At 45.9% G+C, this 26,506-nt stretch overlaps 1 protein-coding gene across 5 annotated transcripts in view; it reads left to right on the top strand.

Moving 5' to 3' along the window:
- Window positions 1-26,506, top strand: part of LOC8058820 (HEAT repeat-containing protein 5B) — a 73,842-nt gene that overhangs the window by 29,521 nt on the left and 17,815 nt on the right. For all 5 annotated transcript variants that reach the window (XM_021448993.1, XM_021448992.1, XM_021448991.1 and 2 more), the window contains 18 exons: window positions 1,818-1,943; window positions 3,894-3,997; window positions 4,298-4,430; window positions 4,526-4,632; window positions 4,972-5,088; window positions 5,168-5,335; window positions 8,498-8,584; window positions 8,716-8,809; window positions 9,341-9,409; window positions 9,510-9,632; window positions 9,717-9,788; window positions 9,871-9,975; window positions 10,855-10,943; window positions 14,480-14,636; window positions 21,402-21,551; window positions 23,711-23,760; window positions 23,886-23,985; window positions 24,126-24,182. In XM_021448993.1, the coding sequence (XP_021304668.1) occupies window positions 1,818-1,943; window positions 3,894-3,997; window positions 4,298-4,430; window positions 4,526-4,632; window positions 4,972-5,088; window positions 5,168-5,335; window positions 8,498-8,584; window positions 8,716-8,809; window positions 9,341-9,409; window positions 9,510-9,632; window positions 9,717-9,788; window positions 9,871-9,975; window positions 10,855-10,943; window positions 14,480-14,636; window positions 21,402-21,551; window positions 23,711-23,760; window positions 23,886-23,985; window positions 24,126-24,182 (1,908 nt within the window). The remainder of the gene's footprint in view (window positions 1-1,817; window positions 1,944-3,893; window positions 3,998-4,297; window positions 4,431-4,525; window positions 4,633-4,971; window positions 5,089-5,167; window positions 5,336-8,497; window positions 8,585-8,715; window positions 8,810-9,340; window positions 9,410-9,509; window positions 9,633-9,716; window positions 9,789-9,870; window positions 9,976-10,854; window positions 10,944-14,479; window positions 14,637-21,401; window positions 21,552-23,710; window positions 23,761-23,885; window positions 23,986-24,125; window positions 24,183-26,506) is intronic.

The raw sequence follows: 26,506 nt of genomic DNA, 5'->3' as shown, positions 1-26,506 counted from the left end.
GACGTGAAGTTTCACTTCCTTCGTGACTGCGTCGATGGAGGACAGCTTGTCATCGAGTTCGTCGAGACCGGGTGACAGCTCGCTGACATTCTCACCAAGTCTCTCGGGCGCCTCAGGTTCATGGAGCTTCGAGGCATGATTGGCATGGCTGAGGTCAAATGAGGGCAGCAAAGATTAGGGGAAGATTTGTAAGACATAATCTGCTGCCCCCTTTCTCTCTTCTTCTTCCTGTCCAGGACAGAGGGTAGTAGTTGGATCAGCTCATGTCATGGCTGTCCAAATCCTTGGTCCTGTAGAGTATAAGGCAATAGGCCGTACTATGTACTAGTAGAGGTACACCAGCTGTATGGCTGGTACTAGAGTAGTTGTTGGCTGATTTCAGCCTTGTACCTTAGGAGTATGTAGTAGGTAGAATTGTACCTTAGAAGGTACATGTATTGGTGTATATAAACCAGTCCAATGCAATGGAAGAAGGCAGTTCATTGCCACTCATTCAGTTTGCAGTTTCAGTTCAAGTCTGAAACTGTCTGTGTGCTCTGTGTGTGTGCTGTAGTAGCTCAGGGCTTTTCTTCTACCTTGGAGCAGGGGAGAGGGAGAGGGGAGGAGAGCAGGTGCTGCTCACCTCAGTGCAGGGTTGCTGTGCCAACAATTGGTAATAGAGCTGACCCTAACAAGTAACAATCTTGCTAACAAAATGCTAACCAAATCAATCCAAAACAAAATCTTGAAACAAACTCTGAACAAACTCTCCTAGCTACTAGTGGAGGCCTGATCCTTCTTGCGCTGATACTTCTTCCCCGAGAAGGCATTCACAACATGCTACTTCACCTTTCATTATTTCCTGTAGCGTTTGTTTGGCCAGTAGCAATAGATAGGAATGGCAAGGATAAACTGAACCTGTCCTCCCTCTGGAGGCTCTGAGTTTCTTTGGTTTATCCTTGTTTATTTAATCTCAGTTGTTCTGTCTGTCTTATACATATAGAGCTGATCCTGTTGGTCCCTTTACTCCCTGCACAGGTGAGCAATCAGCTCACCCAGATCACTCACACACACTACGGCTAGAGTTAGAAGAAAGGGTTTGAGCACAGCACACACACACAGCCGAGCAGCAGCTTTGCAGCTCTGAAAGTGGCTTCAGCTGAACTGAGTTTTGTATTGCACTTGGGTGTAGTATAGACACAACTACATGTACCTCTATCAGGTACAATAAGGTACGGTGAGTACACCAACTACCTACTCTATGGTACTCTAAGGTACAAGGCTTAGCTCAGCCATACTCTACACTACATGGCTGATTCAAGCCATTACAACTAAGGCCTATTACCTTACTGCTATAGCAGCAGCGATTGGACAGCCATGGCTGATCATCTCCATCTAATCTGCAGCAAAGAGAGGTTTGGGGAGCAGCAGATTGTGACCCTAACAAGTAACAAACTTGCTAACAAAATGCTAACCAAATCAATCCAAAACAAAATCTTGAAACAAACTCTGAACAAACTCTCCTAGCCACTAGTGGACACCCGATCCTTCTTGTGATGGTACTTCTTCTCCAAGAAGGCGTCCACAACATGCTACTTCGCCTTTCATTATTATCTGTAGCGTTTGTTTCATGCTAATGACTTGACAGTTGGATGCATCGGTAATCATTTTTATTGCAGCCTGATGTTGATGTCCCTAGGCTGCTCACATTGTGCATTTCATTTCTTGAAATGGAAACATGAAACTTGCTCCATGTCACATTCTATGTTTAATTATGTTATCATTTTGTTGTATGAAGCTGCTGAATGACCCTGATATCTACTTTTGACCATGTATAGGTCCGTGTGGAGGCAGCTTTAACATTGCGTGCTTTAGCAGAGGTTGATCCTACTTGTGTAGGTGGTTTAGTTTCATATGGTCTTACAACATTGCAAGCTCTTAGAGAGACTGTATCATTTGATAAGGTATAGTAATTCCTATCAGTGACATGACTATCCCTATCATGGCTAATGTCTACTTTGGTAAATCTTTGCTGTGTTGAAGCTTGTATTGGGGATATATCGAGGTGCAACATGATTGGATATATTTTGCAGAATTTATTAAATTACTCATGGATCAATAAAATATGGCAAAATTTGCAACAGGACATCCAAAGTGTCCTCTTTGCTAGCAGACATGCAAAATGAAGTGATTTGGTGGTGGACACTCTAGTTCTTGAGAAATTTGCTGTTGGACACTCTGTCCAATAAAATATTCATTTCTGGCTGCTGAGGAGAGAGAAGGGTGGTAAAATGTCGACTTTGCCCCTGCCCCTTTGTTCTACCTTGGTCTCCTTCCTCCGGCACGGTGGCGCTAGAGGAAGGAGACCAAGGTAGAAGAAAGGGGCAGGGGCAAATTGGATATTTTACCGCTCTTCTCTCTCATCGGCAGCCAGAAATGAATATTTTATTGGGTGGAGTGTCCAGCAGTAAATTTGTCAAAAACTAAAATGTCCACCAGCAAATCGCTTCATTTTGCATGTCCGCTAGCAAAGAGGGGTCACTTTGAATGTCCTGTAGCAAATTTTGCCATCTTAAAATGGCCGAAGTTAATCACTGCTAGTCAGTGGCTGATCTTGGCTAGAATTACAGAGGGGATCAAACTAAACTAAACATTCTTTGTTTATATATTTTTTGTCAAGGGTTTTATTTGCTTTCTTAAGAAATTGGGAGGGTACATAGCTTCTTTTGGCCTAACTTATGCTTCGCCTCTGATGCTAGAACAGCCTTTTGCAGTTGAAGCTAGAACGAGTTAAAATTCTTAGTAACTGCATCTCGTATAGTGCTTTACAATCATGTGTGTTGTCTCCAGAATAGGAAAATCAGTGCACGATATGTACTGTCCATACAGAAGTACCACCCAAGCTGTGTACAGTAGTGGCGGTGGGTGTATGTGAACTACCATTGTATTTTTATTTTTCTTCCTAATGCAATGATGTGCAGGTCTTCTGTTCTGCATATTCAAGGAAAAAAAACTATGTGCAGTACATGCAGAAATGATAGACAACTGGAATTTTGCTCTCATGGCAAGTGGGTTTCGCTTGAATGCCATCAAAGTTGTGGGCTTTACTCCAATGCCCTTATGAAAGGAGTCCCTCTAAAATGCCATAATTGAGATTCCAGCACTCCTTTATTTTTTTCATCCAAATAACAGGACCTGGATTGACGTTTTTGCCCCTGTTATGTTTTACATTCACCTCATCTCTCATCTGTTCATGCTGTTTGTGTGGTTTGTGCCCGTTCCGTCCGTGTATGGGTCTCTCGACGACCTGATGCCGGTGCCACCGCTCCAATCATTGACGGCCCAAACCCGCTCTGGACACCTGGACCAAGTTCCGTCGGTCCAAGGCCCTAACCGGCCCCAAGTTCCATACCAAACGAGACGAATGACATGGACATGTGAGAGATGGGGATGATGGTAAAATCACAAGGGCAAAAATGACATTCTAACTTATTTGGATGAAAAGAATTAATTAAGATTAGTGTGCTGAAATATCAAAATGGCATTTCCGAGACTCATTCCGTAAGGGTATTTGGGCGAAGCCTACAACTTTGATGGCATTCGGGCGAAGCCTACCTGCCATGAGGGCAAACTTCCAATTTTCTCCTTGGACTGTTGTATTGCTCTCAGGTTACTCTGTTTGGAGGTCATTGCAAAAGTTCATTGGCCTAGTTCTGTACTTACAATTCCTATGTGGATGAACTGGCACTAGCTATGTACCATGTTGTTCAGTGCTTAATTGGTGGTATTTTCAATGGCTTTAGGTTAATCTTTCATATCAATTGTTTGCCCTCTTCTTGCTGTATTTACTATAACATTTTTCATACAGTTTGCTTTAACCTTTACCTGCTTGACAAATTTGGTTGTAATAACAGGGCAAAAGTTTGAACCTTGAGCTCGACTCACTACATGGACAGGCCACTGTGTTAGCTGCTCTTGTTGTAATATCGCCAAAGTTGCTTCTTGGTTATCCTGCGAGGTTCACTCACTATACTTCAACATGCTTTCCTTGTTGTTTATCCCTATTAATAAATTTTAAACATTCCCATCCCATAAACTTGAAACATTTGCATTCCAGACATGGCTACAACCTAATCTGACATATTGGATACTTCCAGAGTTTGCGAAATGCTAAGAAAATTTATTAAAATGATGCTGGCAGCCTAGCAGAACCAGTCAAAGATAGAATTTGCACATACTTGAAAATATATGTTTGGCCAAATATTATATCCCAGAATCATGTACTCCTGGCTCATTTTGCATGTTGAATATTATGCAGGCTGCCCAAGTCTGTACTTGAATTATCCAAAAAAATGCTGAATGGTTTCAGTCGAAATCCAGTGGCTGCTATTGCAGAGCGTGAAGCCGGTTGGTTGCTATTAGCTTCTCTTCTAGCATCCATGCCAAAAGAGGTATTAGGGATACTTTGTAATATGTAAAATAGGTATAGCTATTTGATAGCGATTGGAGTGATGGATCTTTCTATTTTACATGACCATGTATGCAGGAGCTGGAAGATCAGGTGTTTGATGTTCTTTTGCTATGGGCTGGTCCTTTTACTGGAAATCCTGAATCTTACCTTCGTCATATACAGGATTGGGCATCAGAATTGCGGTGAGTTTTATTGAGTGCATGCGGACTGCACTAGAACCATTATATGTTTTTGCTCTACTAATTCATAGGGTATTAGCCCTCATTTTTTTCTTGAGCAATATCATTTTTTATCTTCTTGGATGCCCATACTAATGATCTAGTTCCTTGATGCTACTTTGTTTTACCCCAATAGTACGTACTCAGCTTAAACATTAGGCAGTTGCACAAGACAAATAGAATGATCACACAAGACAAAATTGCATTGAACAGAATCATATATTGCTCATTCCAACAATTTTAGTTTCGTCCAATTGATGTTATTCCCTAATGTTTTAGTATATATATATATATCTGCTGCAGGGTTCTGTCAGTTGCAATTGAGGCGCTTACTGCCTTCATAAGAAGTTTTGTTTATCCAATTGTCACAACTGCTGATGGTGGAATCTTGCTTAATCCTGTACTGGCCTACCTCGGCGGGTGCGTAAACATTTACTGATGCATTTCTGTTCTGATGTGTATCATTTATGGTGCTTAATTCTGAAACTATATCGTTCAGAGCTCTATCCCTCATATCTTCGTTGAGATCTAAACAAGTGCCCAATGTAAGGTCTGCACTGGACCTATTCACAACTAGAACATTGATGGCATATCGGTCCCTTTTGAATCCAGTGGTATATAAAACCGAGCACCAGCAGATGCTTCAGCTATGCTCAAGTCCATTCAGGTTTGTGCACCTCTTAGATTGCACTGCTATTATCTTTAGACTTGACACAATATTATGCTTTGACATGTTGTAATTAGTAAATATATTGAATACTACACCTTTTTACGGTCAATAAATTTCGAAACCCTCTTGTGATTAAAAAATTTTCTGTAGTCTAGGCCACTGAACTTGTTTTTGTGCAATCCAGATGCCTAGTGTTATTACTTTTGAGTCTGCCTACTACTCAGAAATCTGTAGTTAGGTCCATTGATGACATGATTACAAATTTGTGAAACCTCGACTTTTAGTTAGAACTTGACATCATTAAGAATGATTGCCAATATTATATAAGGAAAGAAAAAAGTCTACATAACCCCCCAAACTAACTAGCGTGGAATACTTCATCCCCCAAACTATAAAACTGGATATTCTACCCCCTGAACTTTCAAAACCGGTCAAATAACCCCCTAGAGTGGTTTTAGAGGGTGGTTTTGTCTTTTTCTTTTTTATTTATTTCTGCTGAATCTTTGAAAAATCATAAGAAATCACAGAAAATTCATAAAATAAAAAATTCAATTTTGTTGGACTCGTGAAGAGTAGATCTACACAATGAATATATAATATGGTATACTTTGGTACAAAGTTTTTTCTGTAGCTTTAAATCTATATTTTTTGTAATTAATTTGAATAATTCATATATGTAGTTCCTATAGTCCAATTGTGGTAAAATTTTTATGGTGGGCTCATTATTGCATGCTTGAACTATGGTAAAATTTTCATACTCATTGGATCACGTATAACTTAGTTATAGATAAAACATACATTTAACAAAAATAAAGCTAAATAAATCTATAACTAAGTTATACGTGATCCAATGGCTACGAAACTTTTACCATATTTCAAGCATACAATAATGAGCCCACCATAAAAATTTTATCACAATTGAACTATAGGAACTACATATATGAATTATTCTTATTAATTATAGAAAAACATAGATTTAAAGCTACAACAAAAGCTTTGTAATAAAGTATATCATATTATATATTCATTGTGTAGATCTACTGATCAGGAGTCCAACAAAATTGAATTTTTCATTTTATGATATTTCTATGATTTATTATGATTTTTTAAAGTTTCAGCAGAAATAAATAAAAAAGAAAAAGACAAAACGACCCTCTAAAACCACTCTAGGGGGTTATTTGACCGGTTTTGAAAGTTCAGGGGGTAGAATATCCGGTTTTATAGTTTGGGGATGAAGTATTCCACCCTAGATAGTTTGGGGGGTTATGTAGATTTTTTCCTATAAGGAAACTCTTGCTGAAATAGCATACTAGAGATCCTAGTTTTCTTCCTGAAGGAAGCATGAAATTTTGAAATTTCGTTCAACCACTGGCATTGGTACACACAAGAAAGTGCACTTGCAACTACAAAAGAACCACTGAAGGGCACCAGGCTGTAAACCAAACTCCTGCCTGTGTGACATGCTATCTACTTACACGAGGATGTGGTAAACTTCTAGTGGTGCTAGCAGGCTATGCATTGCTGGTGTAACTTTTATTGATGATTTTGATGAACAAGACATAACATTTGAGATTTGCTCGCCCTCTAAAATGCCAAGATGATTGAATGTTAAAACCTATTTTAAAGTGTTTTAGAATGCATCACACAGTTTTAGAACACACTGCACATGATCACTAGCATGGTTCTTCATCCAGACATTCAAGGGTGATGCAGTAGCCAATGAGAGTAAAAGGGCCACAAAGCTGCTTTCGCAAACTCGCCATCCCCATCCCTGTTGCTGCTGAAGGCCAGGCCTTTGCTGAAGCGTGGGGTTTTGCCGGCATATCTGCTGGATCACTACATGATGTGTTGACCTGCACTGGGCAACGCTGGAAGGAGGCCAGGTGGCACTGGGAGGGAAGTAAGGAGGTGCAGGATGCGGAACTGCGGTAGAATGGGTGGGATTTTTGAAAAAAGTAGTGGTGACGTATCACTCAATTTGTTGAACTGCAAGCATCGATGGCGGAGCTGTACTGCAAACTTGTCATTCTGTGTGGCTCGATGAAGCTCCAGGCTTTAGGTTTACCGTTTACTCGAATGCCTTGGGCCTGGTGGGCTGATGGCAAGGCTCATAATTCAAGGAGGCTCGCTTTGGCACTACAGCCAGCATGCAGTCATGCACAGCAGCAGCCAATTACGTGTCTGATATCCCTTGTACAGATGCAGCTGCACCAGTATGGATTTCCCTCTATGGCGTCGCTCTGGCGTCTGTCACATAGGTTGGGCATCTAGGTTGTGCCCAGGTGCTGCATCTCACATTACTGCCTTAATAACTGTTAGCAGTAGCTCACCTGTATTCCAGCGCAATGTACAAGAAGTGTCAATATATGCAAAGAAACCCTGTACAGTGGATAAATTACTACCCAGTACACATATATCTAATGACAAGCATGATTAGTATCATATTTGATGGAATTGCATGCAAGTTGTATCTATTCACAAACTTTTTTTTTTCTGGAATACGCAGGAGAGCTGCGTATCATTGCATTAAGATAGGAGAGAAAAAAAGGAGGCATAAATGCCGAAGTACAAAACAGGTTCAACATCACCCCAAACTCACACCAACACACGCAAAGGAACACTAAAACACAAAAACCATCCTACAAAAACAACCACTCCAGACAAAGAAAGACGACCAAAAAACACTACAAAAAGCCTCTAACCACCATTGCGAACAGCAACCAGACTTCTAAGTCTTCTGAGGCCTTTGGCACCGGCCAAAATCCAGAGATCAACCTCCTCACTTGCAAGGAGAAGGGCACGACTCAGATTGGGCGAGATGCCATTGAAAACCCTGTTGTTCCTTCCTTTCCAAAGAATCCAAGCACCCAAAGAAACCAGCGAGTTGAAACCCTGTTTAACTTCCTTGTTGAAAGAGCTGCCGGCCTGAAGCCTTAATATGCATGTAAAATTGTGATTAGTTGTATTGCACTTGCACGCTTACTAATTGCATCTTTGTGTTTGAATTACCAATCTGCATGATTGCCTCTTTTGATAGATCTTTTTCATGAGTTTAATCTTTAGAAATTTCCAGCTACTATAACTTCCTCATCCCACTCTGGAATGTTGTATTACCTGCCTTTTCTTCTGTGTACTTAAATTGATGGTCGATGTAATTAGTGATCCTTCTGGATGGGAAGAAAGCTCATGCTTGAAGTTTTTGTTGGATAAGAGAGATGCTTCACTGGGTCCATGGATACCTGGAAGGTATTTGTCAAATATGATTTATTTTGTTTCTCTAACCGGCAGGAGAGCTGCCTGTCATTAGATTAAGAAGGAAAACAATACAAAAATTCTCTGGACGTCTTTTGTATTTTTTGATGGAGTTTTGGCTACAGGGATTCATTTGAGGATGAATTACGTGCGTTTGATGGTGGTGCTGATGGGTTTCTACCGTGTGTGTGGGATGATGAAATCAGCAACTTCCCTCAGGTAGCTGTCTTCTTATATTTAACCCGAGAAGCAGTACCCTCACCCCTGGCCAATTCTGAACTAGCGTGAACGGGTTCTAAAACAAGCTATTTAGCCTTAGTGACTAAGACTGATGTTGTGCATGTAAGGTTTTTTCCTCGTAAGTTTTCCCTTATCTAAATTGCACTTCAAACCCCCTTCAGAATCGCAAAATGGGAGTACAGTACCATTCTGAAAAAGAACAGTATTATTTTCTTAATTAACTGCATTTTTCTTGCAAGAGCATAGTAAGCCAAAAGTTACTTGCTAATACTGCAAAGAAGTATGGTGGTTAGAAAACAACATCCTCTCTTAGGATGACAAGCGAGCCTAGGAATATTTTCCATTTTCATAGATATTGTATTATTCCTTGCAGTCTTTGTGTTGTTAATTGGAATTTTGGTTAATTGTTAGTGCCATTTAGTATAGTTAAACTGTCGTTATGCTTCCATGCCACTTTTGCTAGACAGGTGCAGATTCTGAATAATATATGGTTCTTTTTCTTATATGAAGCCAGAGTCAATTCGCAAAATGCTTGTCAACCAGATGCTTCTCTGTTATGGTTCCATATTTGCATGTCAGGTGCAATCTTAACTTCTGGGATCCACTCATGTTTTTATTAGAAGATTATCCCTCTGCTGGATAGTTCTCTACAATTATATTTTAACACATCCATTAACAGGAAAACACTGTCAAGATAAGCCTCTTGAACAATCTTGACCAGTGCCTGAAGTCTGGGAAGAAGTACGTGTGGTTTAAGTTTCTCGTTACAAATGCATGTGTTGCTCTATTGTCAGGGTTAAAGGTATTTATCACATTTTTATGTATTCTGACCTCTAACAATATCATCTATTCCCTTATTACTAATATTGTACATGCTATGTTCCAGGAATTCCTCACTTTACGTGGTGCTCAATCATTGCCAATTGATATATTAAGTATGATCCAGTCCATATTCAAGGTAATGCGATGCACGATATTTGACAACTTATAATTTCGATTCCTACCACCCATCTTCAAATTTAACATGGTTGTTGCTTTAGGCCATTTTAGTAGAGCCTGAAATTTCTACAGCACAGCGGCGAGCAGCATGCGAGGGTCTCGGTTTATTAGCACGAGTTGGGAATGATATCTTTACAGCAAGGATGGTTTGTTCCTTTATTTTGTTTTCATATTTTTATGATTATTTTCAGTGTTAACATTTAATTCCCTTACATATCCATCTCTCTGGTATGATACAGAACATTGATCTTTTACTTTTGAATTTTGTTCTCAAGATTGAATATTCCATAAAAAACCATGTTCTGTTTGCCTGTTTTCTAGTTTGATTGCTGGTTTACTAGTTCAACCACTATCTCAATTCTCAACAAGTGATTTTGTTAAGTACATTGCATCCTTAGTGGTTGAGTTCATGTTTTGGGTGCCATTTCGATGTCTAATTTATATATTTTGCGACAGCACATGGATTGAATTCATTTTCTTTTCTCGACTTGGACCCCCCCCCCCCAATCCTGGCATGTATTCCTGATACTGGCTTTACATGAAACTGGGAAGTTCATTCTGGTCGAAATGGTTCAAATGTAGGGGTGGTCCACACAGAAACCTGACTCTAACTGCTGCCTGTGTGTTTTCTGTTTCCTGATTAAACTTCCGTTTTTCTCTGCTTCTTATATAACATGCAGTAAACTAAAGGAAGTCTAAAATTTGCATTGTTCTGAGCAATTTTATACCAGTGCATGTTCTATAGATTGAAAAATTCTCAAAACTGTAATTCTGTTTTCTAGCATGTTCTATAGAGTAGAAATTGTCGAGATTGCAATCTAGTTTTCTAGCACTAAATTCTTTCTTGTCTCATTTTATAATTTGAGAAAACCTTGTATGTTTTTGCTCGTGTATTTTACATGCTTTATGTATAAATAAAATTATTCCTCATACTTCATCTAGATCGGATTTTACACTTGTTTTCTCCCCTGATAGACTTCCCAGTTTCTTCTTGCTAGTGATGGAAGTAATTTTTCATTTGCTAGGCTCGCTCTCTTCTTGGAGAGCTGGTAACAGCAACAGATCTGGGCTATACATCTTCGGTTGCATTTTCACTGGGTTGCATCCATCGAAGGTAAGTTTCGTATCTGAAGATATTTCTTTGTATTAATTCTGAATCTCAAAATACCAGTTAATAATCTCCATGGGGTTGGGTGTATACGTGCCCATTCGATTCAGTTTAATAATTCACATATAGGACGAATAGATGATTGTATTCCTGAGCCTCGTGAGCAAATTATGTATGAGTACATAGCTTGGTGGGGGGGGGGGGGGTGGGGGGGGCAAGAAGCCTTCCTTCGAGATAAGACAAGTAAGACAAGGTGGGAGGGAATACATGATCCCTGGAGATATCCCAATATACTCTACCTCCCCTCCCCGCCCCTTTCCCCCAAACCCGCGCGCGGCCGACAGTCACAACTGGAGCGGTGCATACTGTGAGACTGGAGAAGGGGTGAGGCTGAGTAGTCATGGTTGACGTAGCCAATGTCAAGGTTGTCGCACATGAAGCAATGCGCGGAAAAGAGGCACCATGAAGGGGGCGATGCCAAAGTCTATGAAGGACTTCGATGAAAGCAACAGTGCAATTGAGGCAGGATTACAGGAAGGGTCGTTATAGTCAAGCCACCATGGATGAAGCATACGCTGGGGTTTCTAGGCCCGGGAACGCCTCATGATTGATGGCACGCACCAGTGTCGTACTCAACCATACGCCAACATCTAAGGGAACAGTAGAGAGGACCTTGGCGGCATTTGCAGTGCGCAGAACGTTGGGGGTAAAAGGTGGTGAGGGCAAGCCTGCTGTTGTCGGAGTAGATGAAGTAGGTGGAAAACAGACGACGACACTGGCAGGGACGAAGCCAGGAAAAAAAATAGGAGGGGCTCAACAAAAGTACTACATTGACTTAGCTCTACTATAATCCTTCACAATAGAAAAAATATAATAATTTGAATTAGTTTTATATTGAAAATATCAATGAAGGATGAGGTTCACAAAATATATCTTAAAAAATAAAGGTCTCAGCCCACCCTATCTTATACATTTGTGTTTACAATTAGAAGGAAATCACTAGAAATTCCATTGGCGCAGCAGCGGTAGGGGGGGCTGGAGCCCCCCTAGCCCCACCGCTGGCTCCGTCCATGGACACTGGTGATATGGTTGTGCTCGATGAATGTGATGCAGTGTGGCGGGAGTAGATGCTGGTGTTATGGTTGTGCTGGCGGAGGTGATGCAGTAGACGCTCCTACTTGGAGGCGAGCTGTGCCCAGAGTCATTGTTCGGACACATGCTATGCCAGTCGTCGATGCAGAGGGGATGATGATGTAGATGCAGCGGCGAGTGCCATCATGGACAAAGGCATGCCTGTGAGGGCGTGTCTCCTTTGGTGGCTATCATGTGCAGTGGTGCTGTGACCTGAGGAGGCGATAGCAATAGCAGCCCTATTGTTTGGAGAGGATGCGCATGGTACTCGACTAACGTTACGGGAGCCAGGAGGATCGTGCACAATGGGCTGATCAGATCGAGCACGTGTGAGGTGGGACAATGATGGAAGAAGTAGGTGGAAGCGTCCTCATTTGTGGTGGCGATGACGAACAAACGATGGTTGTTAGTATCACGCCACAGGATCATATGCTTCTACAATACTACTGGAGTTGAGCGACGCGAATTGGTGCGTGGATCGTTTTTGAATAGTCGTTGTGGGATTGGGATACAGAGGGCAGTATTGCTAGAATCACGACACACCGTGCTAGTCGGCGACGAGTCCACATCTGCACAAGCACGACATGCTAGCCGAGCATAGTTGTTGACGAGGAGTCCACACCTGCACAAGTGCGACATGCTAGCTGAGCCAACATCCTGGTGACCTACAGCTTCAGGTCATGGATGAATTCAGGAGAGATGTGAGAGGAAAAGAAACACAAGGAAAAGATGGTGAGAAGGAACAGATAAGAACGATGTCGGTGGACTAAAAAAGTCTTCTGTGATGCCTGCTTTGTATTACTGAACTAAATAGTGGGGCACATGTCAGTCGGTGAGTGACTTCAATTTTGTCTTTTGTGGTATATGGAATTAATATTTATAGAATGTCTATATATAATTTCTAAATGTATTTTTTCTGATATATAAGTATTAAAATAATTAAAAAACAAAATTGCATAGTTATACCAATACTACAATAAGATCCTACGATCTGTGTCTAGGATCCCGATCCTACCAACCTTGGTGATGAAGCCGAGAAGGAGTGCTTGGAAGCATTCCCTCGACATTGCGTCATTGCGTGCTCATCCAAGCCATGTGGGCGAAGGGAAGAGGCAGGTGTTGTTGATGTTGATGTGGGAATAGATACATGTGAGGTCGATGGACGGTTGGCGATTCAACCCCGATCAGTGATGGGGTAAACCGAACAGGGATACAGGCAGCGACAAAGGCGACACACAGCCCACTGTGCAGGCAAAACAAACTAGGATACAAGCAACAACAAAGGCGACACACACCCACTAGGATGCCTGGCAGTGCGGGTTGACGGTGGATCCTGCCTGGCCATGGTGCGGGCAAGGTCCTAGTCTGTGACAATGGAGGAGGGTGTTAGAGCGCATGGTCAGGACGCACCTTGGCCTGTCAGGAGGGTGCCGGAGCGCATGGTCAAGACTGCTCTAGCCTGTCTGCCACCACAGCGGTGCGGGGACAAGGCATTGTCTGGCAGCATGGAGGAGGCTGGTGGTGCAAGGAGGTAGGCGATCTGTTACTGCGACCCACACTAGAATGACGATGAGGCGACAGATCAATAGGATATGCCCCTAAACAAGAGCGCTACCTCGGCGGAGATCGATCTCCTCAGGGTCACGTGGTGCGGAAGCGTTGTCGTGTGCCCTAGATCAGAACTCCGCCGATGGTATTGAGTTGTATAGATCAATAGGATATGCCCCTAAACAAGAGCGCTACCTCGCCAATGCTTTTGGGTTCAAGACCTTTGTTTTTGGCACCATACTGAGAATTAGGGGAACACCTCACACCCATAATGTGGGGTGGCTTTCATATATATTGTTGTTGGAATATAAGTGAATTGCGCAATTAAATAAAATAATTGCTGCTCGCTCCTATTCCACGTCTGAGGCCTGAGGGAGCCTCCACGTGAGGGGAAGTGTTGGAATATAAGTGAATTGCCCACCTCTCCCCATCAGCTTAAGCTTTTGGGTTGAACTGGTCGGTGCATGCAACTCAATAATTGTCAAGGTACAATTTGGAGTACAAGTCACATGATATACATGTGTTACATATCTCTAATAGAAATCTGGAGAATCTTACGTTTTCTTACTTTTTTTTCCCTATATTAGTCTTTGCTATATTGCTTTTAAGGAGAAGCAAAAGAAAATTTCATCTATATGAAAGTGAGTTTTCTTTGCATTGATGACTATTCTCATTTACTATCAAAGTAAATTATCTAGTTCAATGTATTTCCCCTTGAACGGTATGGTTTTCTTTAGTTTGATACCTTGATATAACAAACAATGCTTTATCCCACCATTTACTGCTAGGCTTATATATTGTAGTGGTGGGAGTATGTTTGGCACATTGAGGTGGTTGCAGTAATGTACCTTTTGTGGATGCAGTGCTGGAGGAATGGCATTATCTACTCTGATTACCCCAACTGTGAGCTCACTATCTCATTTGAGTAAAAGCTCTAATTTCAATCTGCAGTTGTGGTCACTGCATGCACTCCTTTTAACCATTGAAGCTGCTGGCTTGTCTTATGTCTCCCAAGTTCAGGTACCCCTGAAATAAGTTTTACAACATTTTTTTTTGAGAGTAATAAGTTTTATAGCCATTAGTTTTCTAAATACATGCTTTGCAATGACTTGGCATTTATAAACATGTGGAAACAATAGCAGTATACTGTTCATTCTTTTGTTCTCTTTTGGATCTGGTACTGTTCAAATTCTTGCCCATGTGACTAACCTGTAAATAAGGATGGATACAGATGTCCAGATATCTGAGAGATCCAATATCCGTTTCTGTTTTAGCGTAAATATGGATATTCGTATCCTATTCAATTGAAATATGGATGTATCCGTATTCGTTTTTGAAGAATATTCTCTATCTGATTCCACATCCGTATCCGACAAAAATGTGAAATATCTGATATTATCCGAATCCGCAAAATACAAATAATTTTGAAACCATCTAAATCTTATAATTGTGACTAATTAACCATGTCAATGATAATAATTTTAGTATAACAGATGATATATAAATTTAGAGGTTATCTATGGCTAATGTAATTTAAACATTAGTAACGACGACAGTTCTACACCTTAGGTGTAGAATATTATATCACCTATTCTACATTGCAAGCCAAAACTGACCAGAAAAAAATACTGAACCGCGTTCAGTATCACTCAGTACTACACCCAGGACCATGAAATACCGAACAAATACTAAAATGTGAGTATTGAATGATACTGAATTCTGTTGAGTATAACAGTTTGGTGTAGAATAACGCGTGTATTATTAACGATATATAAATCTAAAGTTCAGTTAATTGTAATATGGCTAATAATATTAATTAGTATTTTATTTTATTTATATACTTCTAGATTTATTTTTATTTATCCGAATTTAGTAGTTAGTATATATATTATCTATTTTATTTCTTATATCTTATTGTCATGGTCGGGAGCACGTACGTGAGACGGCGCCGCGCCCGTGATGTGCGTCGCGCCCTGGAGCGTTCAGCTGCCATGCAGGCAGGCGCGCAGGGGGCTAGCACCGTGAGTGGCTAGGAAGGAAATTAGGAGATTCTGTTCCTTAGATTGAGGAGATTGTTACTCCTTTTAGTTAGGCCTATGGCCATATCAGGGACTCAAAGGGAATCAATCAAGTATTATCCATCTATTCTCTCCCTCTATCTCCTAAGCCGGCAACTTGGGGGCATAACCCAGTTGACGAAGGCGGCGACGGCGTGGGGGCATAACCCAGCCGGCGACGACGGATCTCGACTACGAGTTACGTAGTCGGGGTCCAGCTACCCTGGCAATACCGCCCTTGACAACCTGGTATCAAGGTCTCGTCGATCCTCTCCCACCCGTTCCACGCAATCTTCCACTGCTGCAGCCGCCCACCACCAACCCACCTCGCCGTAGTCGCCCACCTATGCTGCGCCAGCACCCACCATGGCCGATGTCCTGGCGGCCTTGAAGACCCTCTCCGCCGATATGGCCACCATGCAGGCCGACATGGCGGTGATGAAGGAGAAATCCGCGTCGTCCTCCGGCGGCGGCGGCGAGTACCGCACGGAGGGTCCGCTTCTAGATCATCCTCCGAAGCACAAGCGATGGGATTTCCCCCGTTTCGACGGGACGACGGATCCTCTGTTGTTCCTCAACAAGTGCGACGCCTATTTTCGCCAACACCGCACGCTGGCGGAAGAACGTGTGTGGATGGCATCCTACCACCTGGATGACGTCGCGCAGCTATGGTTCACGCAGCTTCAAGAAGACGAAGGTACACCGTCCTGGGGACGCTTCAAGGACCTCCTCGACCTGCGCTTCGGGCCTCCCCTCCGCTCGGCGCCTCTGTTTGAGTTGGCAGAATGCCGGCGCACGGGCACCGTTGAGGAGTACTCCAACCGGTTCCAAGCCCTTCTTCCCCGCGCCGGTCGCCTGGAGGAATCCCAACGTGTGCAGCTCTACACCGGGGGACTCTTGCCGCCCTTGAGTCACGCCGTCCGCATCCATAACCCGGAGACTCTTCCGGCGGCCATGAGCCTCGCTCGCCAGATCGAACTGATGGAACTCGAGCGGGTGCCGGTCGCTGCTGCTCGTCCCGCAACGCGCGCACTTCCGCCGCCTCCAGCGCCCCGCCAAGCACCTGCGGCTGCGCTCGCGTTGCCTGCGCCCCCGGCGGCCGCTGTCCTAGCCCTGCCAGCGCCGCCGAACCGAGGAGGTGCCGCAAATCCACCGCGGCGGCTCTCGACCGAGGAACAAGCAGAACGGCGCCGACTAGGCATCTGCTACAACTGCAATGAACCCTACTCGCGTGGCCACAACCGTGTCTGCCGCCGCATATTCTATATTGAAGGCGTCGAGCTGGACGAGGGCGCTGCAGCTGAGGAAGCCCCGGTGTTCTCATTGCACGCAGTGGCGGGCGTGCCGGGCACCAACACGATTCAACTCCGGGTGACAGTGGGCGCCGCGGAGTTCATCGCGCTCATCGACACCGGCTCCACGCACAGCTTCATTGGGGAGGATGCAGCCCGCCGCACAGGACTCACCATTGAGCCGCGCCCTGGGCTGACGGCTACTGTGGCGAATGGCGAGTGCATCGCCTGTCCCGGGGTGCTCCGCTGCACACCAGTGCTCATCGATGGCCTGCAATTTCAGGTCGACGTGATCTGCAATTTTCATCATGCCCCTTGCAGGCTATGACGTGGTCTTGGGCACCAACTGGATGGCGCCCTTGGGGGACATCACTTGGAACTTGACGGCAGGTACCATGGCGTTCCAGCATGCGGGCAGGTCCATCTGCTGGCGTGGCACCGCTCCCACGGCCCCCGCTCGCCTCCATGCTGCTGAGGCTTCGGAACCCCTCCTCGACGCGCTCCTGGCCGACTTCCAAGACGTTTTCGCCGCGCCGAGCTGTGTGCCACCAGAACGGGGCCGCTCCCACCGCATCATCCTCAAGCCGGACGCGACCCCCGTGGCAGTTCGACCGTACCGCTACCCCGCTGCGCACAAAGACGAACTGGAGAAGCAGTGCGACGCGATGCTCTGCCAAGGCATCATACGGCGCAGCGACTTCGCCTTTTCGTCCCCGGTCCTCCTCGTCAAAAAAGCAGACGGATCGTGGCGGTTCTGCGTCGACTACCGCGAGCTGAACGCCATCACGGTCAAGGACGCCTACCCAATTCCCGTCGTCGACGAGCTGCTTGATGAGCTCCATGGTGCCCGGTTCTTCTCCAAGCTTGACTTACGTTCCGGGTACTACCAGGTGCGCATGAGACCGGAGGACATCCACAAAACAGCGTTCCGCACCCACGACGGCCTCTACGAGTTCCTGGTCATGCCGTTCGGGCTGTGCAACGCTCCGGCGACATTCCAGGCCCTCATGAACGATGTACTGCGTTCTTTTCTTCGTCGCTTTGTACTCGTTTTCTTTGATGATATCTTGATCTACAGCAAGTCATGGGCCGACCATCTCCGTCACCTCCGCGCGGTCCTCAGTGAGCTCCGCCGCCACGTCCTCTTCGTCTAGCGTTCCAAGTGTGAGTTCGGGGTCTCGTCGGTCGCCTACCTCGGCCACACGATCTCGGCGGCTGGCGTGGCCATGGACTCGGCCAAGGTACAGGCCATACGCGACTGGCCGGTGCCTCGCTCAGCGCGGGCGGTGCGGGGTTTCCTCGGCTTGGCGGGGTATTACCGCAAGTTCATCCACAACTACGGCGCGATGGCGGCACCGCTCACCAGCCTGCTCAAAAAGGAGGGCTTCTCCTGGAACGCAGAGGCTGCTGCGGCGTTCGAAGACCTCAAGACCGCGGTGACCGCGGCCCCGGTGCTGGCCATGCCCGACTTCGCCAAGCCGTTCGTGGTGGAGTGCGACGCGTCGCCCCACGGCTTCGGGGCGGTGCTGCTTCAAGACGGCCACCCGATCGCATTCTTCAGTCGACTGGTGGCGCCGCGACATCGCGCGCTTGCTGCCTATGAGCGCGAACTGATCGGGTTGGTTCAGGCGGTCAGACATTGGCGCCCATATCTCTGGGGACGTCGTTTCAGCGTCAAGACGGATCACTACAGCCTCAAGTACCTGCTGGACCAGCGCCTTGCCACAATCCCGCAACACCATTGGGTTGGCAAGCTGCTGGGCTTCGACTTCTCCGTTGAGTACAAGCCCGGCGCCACGAACGCAGTGGCAGACACGCTGTCCAGAAGGGACACAGAGGATGGGGCGCTGCTCGCCCTTTCGGCCCCCCGCTTCGACTTCGTTGATCGCCTACGCCAAGCACACCGGGACGACCCGGCCCTCGTCGCCCTCCACGCTGAGATCACAGCGGGGACACGCTCGGCGCCATGGTCCCTCGTCGACGGCATGGTCCACTTCGGCAGCCGGCTGTATATACCACCCGCCTCCCCACTGCTCCAGGAGATCCTGGGGGCGATCCATGCCGACGGACATGAGGGCGTCCAGCGCACCTTGCACCGCCTACGCCGCGATTTCCACTTCCCCAACATGAAGCAACGGGTGCAGGACATGGTGCGCACGTGCGCGGTGTGTCAACAGTACAAGTCTGAGCACCTGCAGCCAGCAGGCCTGCTCCTTCCGCTGCCGGTGCCGCAGGGCGTGTGGATCGACATCGCGCTGGATTTTGTGGAAGCCCTCCCACGCGTCCGCGGCAAGTCGGTCATCCTCACCGTGGTGGACCGATTCAGCAAGTACTGCCATTTCATACCTTTGGCACATCCGTACTCCGCTGAATCGGTCGCTCAAGCTTTCTTCGCCGACATTGTCCGCCTCCACGGGGTCCCTCAATCCATCGTGTCGGACAGGGACACGGTCTTCACGTCGGCCTTCTGGCAAGAGCTTATGCGGCTGCTGGGCACTAAACTCCAGATGACCTCGGCGTTCCATCCCCAGTCCGATGGGCAGTCGGAGTCAGCTAACCGTGTCATCGTCATGTACCTACGTTGCTTGACGGGTGACCGACCTCGCCAATGGGTACGGTGGCTGCCGTGGGCAGAGTACCTGTTCAACACGGCATACCAGTCGTCGTTGCGGGACACTCCCTTCAGGGTGGTGTATGGTCGGGATCCGCCCTCCATCCGTTCTTATGAACCAGGCGACACCAGGGTCCAAGCTGTCGCCAAAACAATGGAGGAGCGGGATGAGTTTTTGGCTGATGTCCGCTACCGGCTTGAGCAGGCTCAGGCTTCGCAGAAGCTGTACTACGATCGCAACCACCGTTCCGTCAGTTACCAGGTCGGTGACTGGGCCCTCCTTCGTCTTCGGCAACGGGCAGCGTCCTCGCTACCTCAAGCTTCGGGCGGCAAGCTCAAACCCCGCTTCGTGGGGCCTTATCGAGTGGTGGAACTCATCAATGATGTCGCTGTCCGTCTCGCGCTGCCGACGGGCGCTCGCATCCATGATGTTGTTCATGTGAGCCTCCTCAAGAAGTTCCACGGAGAGCCACCGGCTGAGACACCACCGCTGCCACCGCTTCGACATGGCGCCATCGAGCCGGAGCCTGAGCGTGCAGTACGCTACCGTCTCGCCCGAGGCGTTCCCCAGGTGCTCATCAAGTGGAAGGACTGCTCAGCCGCATCGTCTACGTGGGAAGACACGGACGCTTTCCGCACCAGGTTCCCCTCCTTCCAGCTCGAGGACGAGTTGACTCTCGACGGAGAGGGAGATGTCATGGTTGGGCGCACGTACGTGAGACGGCGCCGCGCCCGTGATGTGCGTCGCGCCCTGGAGCGTTCAGCTGCCATGCAGGCAGGCGCGCAGGGGGCTAGCACCGTGAGTGGCTAGGAAGGAAATTAGGAGATTCTGTTCCTTAGATTGAGGAGATTGTTACTCCTTTTAGTTAGGCCTATGGCCATATAAGTTGTAATCAGGGACTCAAAGGGAATCAATCAAGTATTATCCATCTATTCTCTCCCTCTATCTCCTAAGCCGGCAACTTGGGGGCATAACCCAGTTGACGAAGGCGGCGACGGCGTGGGGGCATAACCCAGCCGGCGACGACGGATCGCGACTACGAGTTACGTAGTCGGGGTCCAGCTACCCTGGGCAATACCGCCCTTGACACTTATATATATATATATATATATTTAATTATATAGCTATAAATTAAATTCCTTCGTCCTTAAAGATTTTATTATACACAAAACTACCAATATGAACAAAATACATGTTATCTTCAAATCAAAATCAATAGGTATCCGAATTCGAATCTGAATTCGAGATATCCGTTTTGTTTTGCATTATTATCTGACTATCATTATTCGAATTAAAATGTGGTAAATAGTGGTATCTGAATCCATATTCATCCAAATCTGATCCAAATCCATCCCTACCTGTAAAGAGCTAGTCAGCTAGATAGTCATCCTATTTTATCTTTTTATCTTTCCTTAATTTCGTATCAATTGTTGCTCTATTTTTTTTTTCCTTTTTATCTGTGGAAGTTTTTTTTTCTCGAAAACGCAGGAGAGCTGCGTTTCATTATATTAAGAAGAAAAAAGGGGTAAAGAACCCAAATTACAACACACTCAAGTTGCTCTATATTCTTTTACTAAGGGGAACACCATATAATACTTAATCGAAGGCACCCTTCCATGAAACTAAAAGTGGCACACATCTTTTGTGCTTTGCCAGCATACAGATTTGAAAGCTCATTATCTTATTATTATGTTCTTGATGTCACTTTTCGTTTCTTATTTGTGTGGTAAGCATGCGATATCATGTGCGGTACGCATGCAATGTCATGTGCTTGCATTGTTGATTGCAAATTTGTAATGGATGCTTTAATATCTTGTTGCACAGGGGACACTTTTCCTTGCTATGGAGATTCTCCTCTTGGAAGAAAATGGATATGTGGACCTTCGACAGGGAATTGGTCATCTTATCAATGCAATAGTTGCTGTTCTTGGTCCAGAGCTTGCTCCTGGTAGTACATTCTTTTCGCGTTGCAAGGTTAGACTATTCTTACCTATGTATCACTAATACTCAAGTAAGGATGATGTACCCATATCTATATGACAGGATACGGTGATACAGCATCATATGATGTAATGCGGGTATTCGGAGAAGTATACAAAAATACAGATTAAAAGTAAAAGATTTAATTCGTGATATGCTGCTGATACTGTGTGACACTTCATCCTGGGCCTGCAACTCCTTATTTTAGTGCCCAGCCCAGCAACACTGGCCCATATAAAGCTTCCACTGTAAAACACCATCAGGCTCAGCAGCTTAAATGTGTGACCAAAGGATGATTCTAATGGTACTCGATCCCCTTATACACTCCAGACCAGGTCTTAAATACCATGTCCACAGTCGTCAATAGAACACTAAGCACTGTTTAAACTCTGAAATTAATAGTGTGTAAGATCCCCCTTATACACTCCAGACCAGGTCTTAAATACCATGTCCACAGTCGTCAACACTTTCTCGGCTTGCCAGAATACTAAAGCCTGACAAAACTGAAGCTGAAACTGATAGAGTGAATTGGAGATTCAGAGTTCCTGACAACATGACCCTCCTATCCCTCCAATCTTCTGCTCCGCACTTCCCCTTGTTGGGACACATTATCGCCTGGAGAGCTCACCCCTTGGAGTGGGCATGCCTAGGATCCAAAGCCAAAGGGAGCCACCAGGCAATATTGAACTTGTGAACTCCCTCTGGATTTTTATCTTATCCTTGTCCTGTGTTTTGCTGTAGAGCGTAGAGATGAGTGGAAACTCAAAATCTGGTGTGCAAGCTGACAACGTGCTATCTAGTGGTACTGATTTTCAATTGGAATGTTTTCCTCCTCTTATGTTCTAGCCTTCCTAACTTCAATATGTTGTTCTGACATGATAAATTTATAATATTTTTTCCTTTGTGTGTGTGTGTGTGTGGGGGGGGGGGGGGTTGTAGCCGTGTTGCTTCATCTCCGTACCTCTATCCATATCAGTGTTTCTTGTATCGATGAACATATATTTTTACTCTTAACCCCTCTTCCAGAAGGAAAAGACCCAACAAACTTTTTTTTTGAACTTAATGGCAGGAGCTCTGCCTTTCAATTAAGAAGGGAAAAGAGGTTTATGTACAGATCAAAAGGGCCAAAACTCCCAAAAGGATTACACGATGCCCCCTGCGATATTGGTCCTTCCCCAAGCTAAAGCCCTTTTCCTTTACTCGATCTCCTCCTTTACCCTTAGTGCCACTTGCATTGCAGACTCCTGGATGTTGTTAAAAATTCTCCTATTCCTTTCCTTCCATATGTTCCATAGTGTGTAGATGACCAACCCGTTGAAGCACCTTTTTTCTTCTTTCGCTATTTTGTTTGCGGCCTCTTGCCACCAAGACTTCAGGTCAGGTGGGTCTTGAGTGGGGCAGATCAACTGTGCATCGAAATGCTCCCATGAAAGAACTTGGCTCCATACTGTCTTGGCGAATGGGCAGAGGAGTGATAGGTGAAGGCATGATTCTAAAGGTCCGTTGCATAGGGCGCATTGGTCCTGGTGAGGCCAACCTCTCTTCTGAAGATTATCCGCCGTTAAGACTTTTTCTCACACCATGATCCAAGCAAACACCTTTCCTTTATTCTCAGCATGTGCTCTCCAAATGAGTTCGTTACAGAACCCGTCGTAGGAACCTTGGAATTGGATCCTGTATGCTGAACGGGTGGAGTAAGAAGCATCGGCTGTCCACCTCCAGATTATGGAGTCACAAACGCCCGGTGTCAACTGGATGCTTTGTAGCCTTATCCAAAGGGAGACAAACTCCTCGACTTGGACAGCGGAGGTGATCCTGCCCCTTAGCGAACGTATCCAACTATAGTTGTGAAGCTCCTGTTGGACCGATTACTTGATTACTGATGCTTAGCATTCTAGCTGTCATATTGTAACTGGATAATGCATGCCATTGAGTGGTTGTAGTTTTTGGGATTATATATCGTATGTATTAGGTAGTAAAGGTTCATATTCTTAAGCCCTCGCATTCAAGAATAAAATGACCAGCACTTAATATTTGAGGGAGTATTCTCTGTTTTTGATAGACATGAACTGCAGTCTTTCAACTATTTTTGTCTCTAAAGAAGCTGGTTTGTGTAATTTATTTATTAATTTATTTATTTTTTCCAATTTCAGTCTGTCATTGCAGAGATAAGTTCCTCAAATGAAATGGCTACGCTTTTAGAGTAAGTATTGACATAAAGAACTTGTATTGTTATTAACAAGCATCTGGTTAGTATAGGCCAAATTAATAAGTAATCTTGAAAGCATTTTCTGTAATGTTTTACATGAAATTTGACAAAATCTGCAGATCGGTGAGATTTTCCCAGCAGCTTGTTCTTTTTGCTCCTCAAGCTGTTCCTGTGCACTTGCATGTTCGTGGTCTTATCCCAACGCTTTACTCAAGACAGGTAGATACTTCTGCTATTTACTAATTCTAGTTTTTCCCCTCAGAATTTGCAGGAGATCTGCATATCATTTCTTTAAAGTAGGAGAAAATACTTATTATCATCTCCCCTCTCACAGTGTTATATAATGTTTTTTTCTACAGCCAAGTCTTAGGTATTTAGCAGTGTCGACACTGCGTCATCTGATTGAAAGGGATCCGGTAAGGCCTGCAAACTGAGATACTTCATTTTAGTATTGCATTTCAGTTCAAATGCCTTGCAGTTGTTTCTGTGAGTGGAATTCTCCCCACTGTACCATTCATTGATCAAGAGTTTATAAAGGAGTTACATGGCTCTTCCACTACTAAGGCTCCTCATTCTAGACTCTTCCACTACTGAGACTCTTCATTCTATACTACACAAATTCTAGGCCATTCATATTCTAATACCCTCCCGCAGTCTCAACTGGAGATGATTGAACATTGAGACTGGATCAAAAGTTGAGGAAGACAGCAGTTGGTAATCCTTTAGTAAATATGTCAGCATACTGAAGGGATGTAGGAACATGTAGAACCTGCACAGTGCCAAGGGCCACACACTCCCGAACAAAATGGTTACCAATTTCCACATGTTTGGTCCTTTGGTGATGAACTGGGTTTGTTGACAAATACACGGCACTAATGTTGTCACAATAGACAAGAGTAGCATGTGGTAAAGGACGATGAAGCTCGCCCAAGAGTTGGCGAATCCAATAAGCCTCAGCCACAACATTGGCAACACCCCTATATTCGGACTCAGCACTGGACCGTGAGATAGTGTGTTGGTGCTTGGACGGCCATGATATAAGATTATCACCAAGAAACACACAATACCCAGGCGCTCGAGGGCCAGTTCCTGGGCAACGCCGAAGCCCGGGCTCTACGACTCGACGCGAGCTTCCACACCTTCGTCCAGGGCGACCTCTCCGTCAGTGAGTTCTGCCGCCAGATGAAGGGCATGGCGGACTCACTTGGCGACCTCGGCTGGCCCGTGGAGGATCATATCTTGGTCCTCAACGTTCTCTGCGGGCTCAGTGACCGCTACTCCTACCTCCGGACGTGGATCACTCGGCAACGGCCCTTCCCCACCTTCCTGCAGGTCCTTGATGACCTTGTCCTGGAGGAGCTTACTCAGGGCCTCCAGCCTGGGTCCACCTCCGCCCTGGGGTCCTCGTCTTCGACTGCTCTTGCTGCCACTCCTCCGCCCCGTCCTGCCCCGCCACCACAGTCGTCACTTCTCGGTCCTCTTCCCCTCGGGCCGAGCGGGGGTGGGGGGGGGCGTGGCGGTCGCCGTCGCCGTGGCGGGGGACGTGGAGCAGGTCGTGGGGCCAACACGACGCCGCCACCTCCACGGGGTGCACCCTGGCCATCCTTCCACAATCCATGGTCAGAGCGCATCTCCATGTGGCCGTTCTAGGCTCCCGGTGGTGAGCCTCACCCGCCGGCGGTCATGCTTGCTAGAGCTTCCCCCGGGTCTCCCTCCGCGACCCCGTGGATGGCACCCCCCGTGTCTACGTGGTCCGGGCCTGCCGGCTGGGACCAGGCGGCTTTGGCCCACTCCTTCAGCACCATGGCCCTGACACCACCAGGTGGGCCAGAGTGGGTCGCCGACTCTGGGGCTACTTACCACACCACCCCTAACCCCGGTATACTTTCTTCTGTTCACCCTCCTTCTTCTCTCCCTTCGTCCATTATGGTCGCAAATGGGTCCTGTCTTCCAGTCACCTCTGTGGGTGCCGCTGGCCCCCATGGTTCCTTTCGTCTTCCTGACGTTCTTGTTGCTCCTCCTATGGTTCACAACCTTCTTTCCATTCGTCGTTTTACAGCTGACAATTCTTGTTCTGTGGAGTTTGACTCTTCTGGTGTTACTGTGAAGGATTTGGCTTCTCGGCGTCCTCTGCTCCGATGTGACAGCACGGGGCCCCTTTGCACTATTCGCTTTCCGGCATCTACCTCGCCTCCTTCGCCAGTTTTGTCAGCTGCCTTCACCGCTACTACTTGCACTACTTGGCACCGGCGTCTCGACCATCCTGGGCGTGATGCTCTGATGCAGCTCAGTTGTAGTTCCAATATTCGATGTACTCGGGCTCATGATGAACATTTGTGTCATGCGTGCCAACTGGGCCGTCATGTTCGTCTTCCTTTTTATAATTCTTCTCATGCGGCCCGCATTTTTGACCTTGTACATTGCGACTTATGGACATCTCCTGTCATCAGTATTTCTGGATACAAGTATATCTTGTGGTGGTGGTTGATTATTCGCATTATTCTTGGACTTTTCCTTTACGTCTGAAGTCTGATGCTTTTCCCGCGCTTGTCCACTTTTTCGCTTGGGTGTCCACACAGTTCGGCCTCACCATCAAGGCTGTCCAGTGTGAATGGTCGGGAGTTCGATAAATCCACCTCCCGTGCCTTCTTTCTCTCTCACGGTGTCCAGTTGCGCATGTCTTGCCCGTATACCTCCTCTCAAAACGGCAAGGCTGAGCGCATGATTCGCACCACCAACG

The sequence above is a fragment of the Sorghum bicolor genome, chromosome 10 (genome assembly GCF_000003195.3).
Source record: "Sorghum bicolor cultivar BTx623 chromosome 10, Sorghum_bicolor_NCBIv3, whole genome shotgun sequence".
NCBI lineage: Eukaryota > Viridiplantae > Streptophyta > Magnoliopsida > Poales > Poaceae > Sorghum > Sorghum bicolor.
This window is presented reverse-complemented; position numbering and strand designations above follow the sequence as displayed.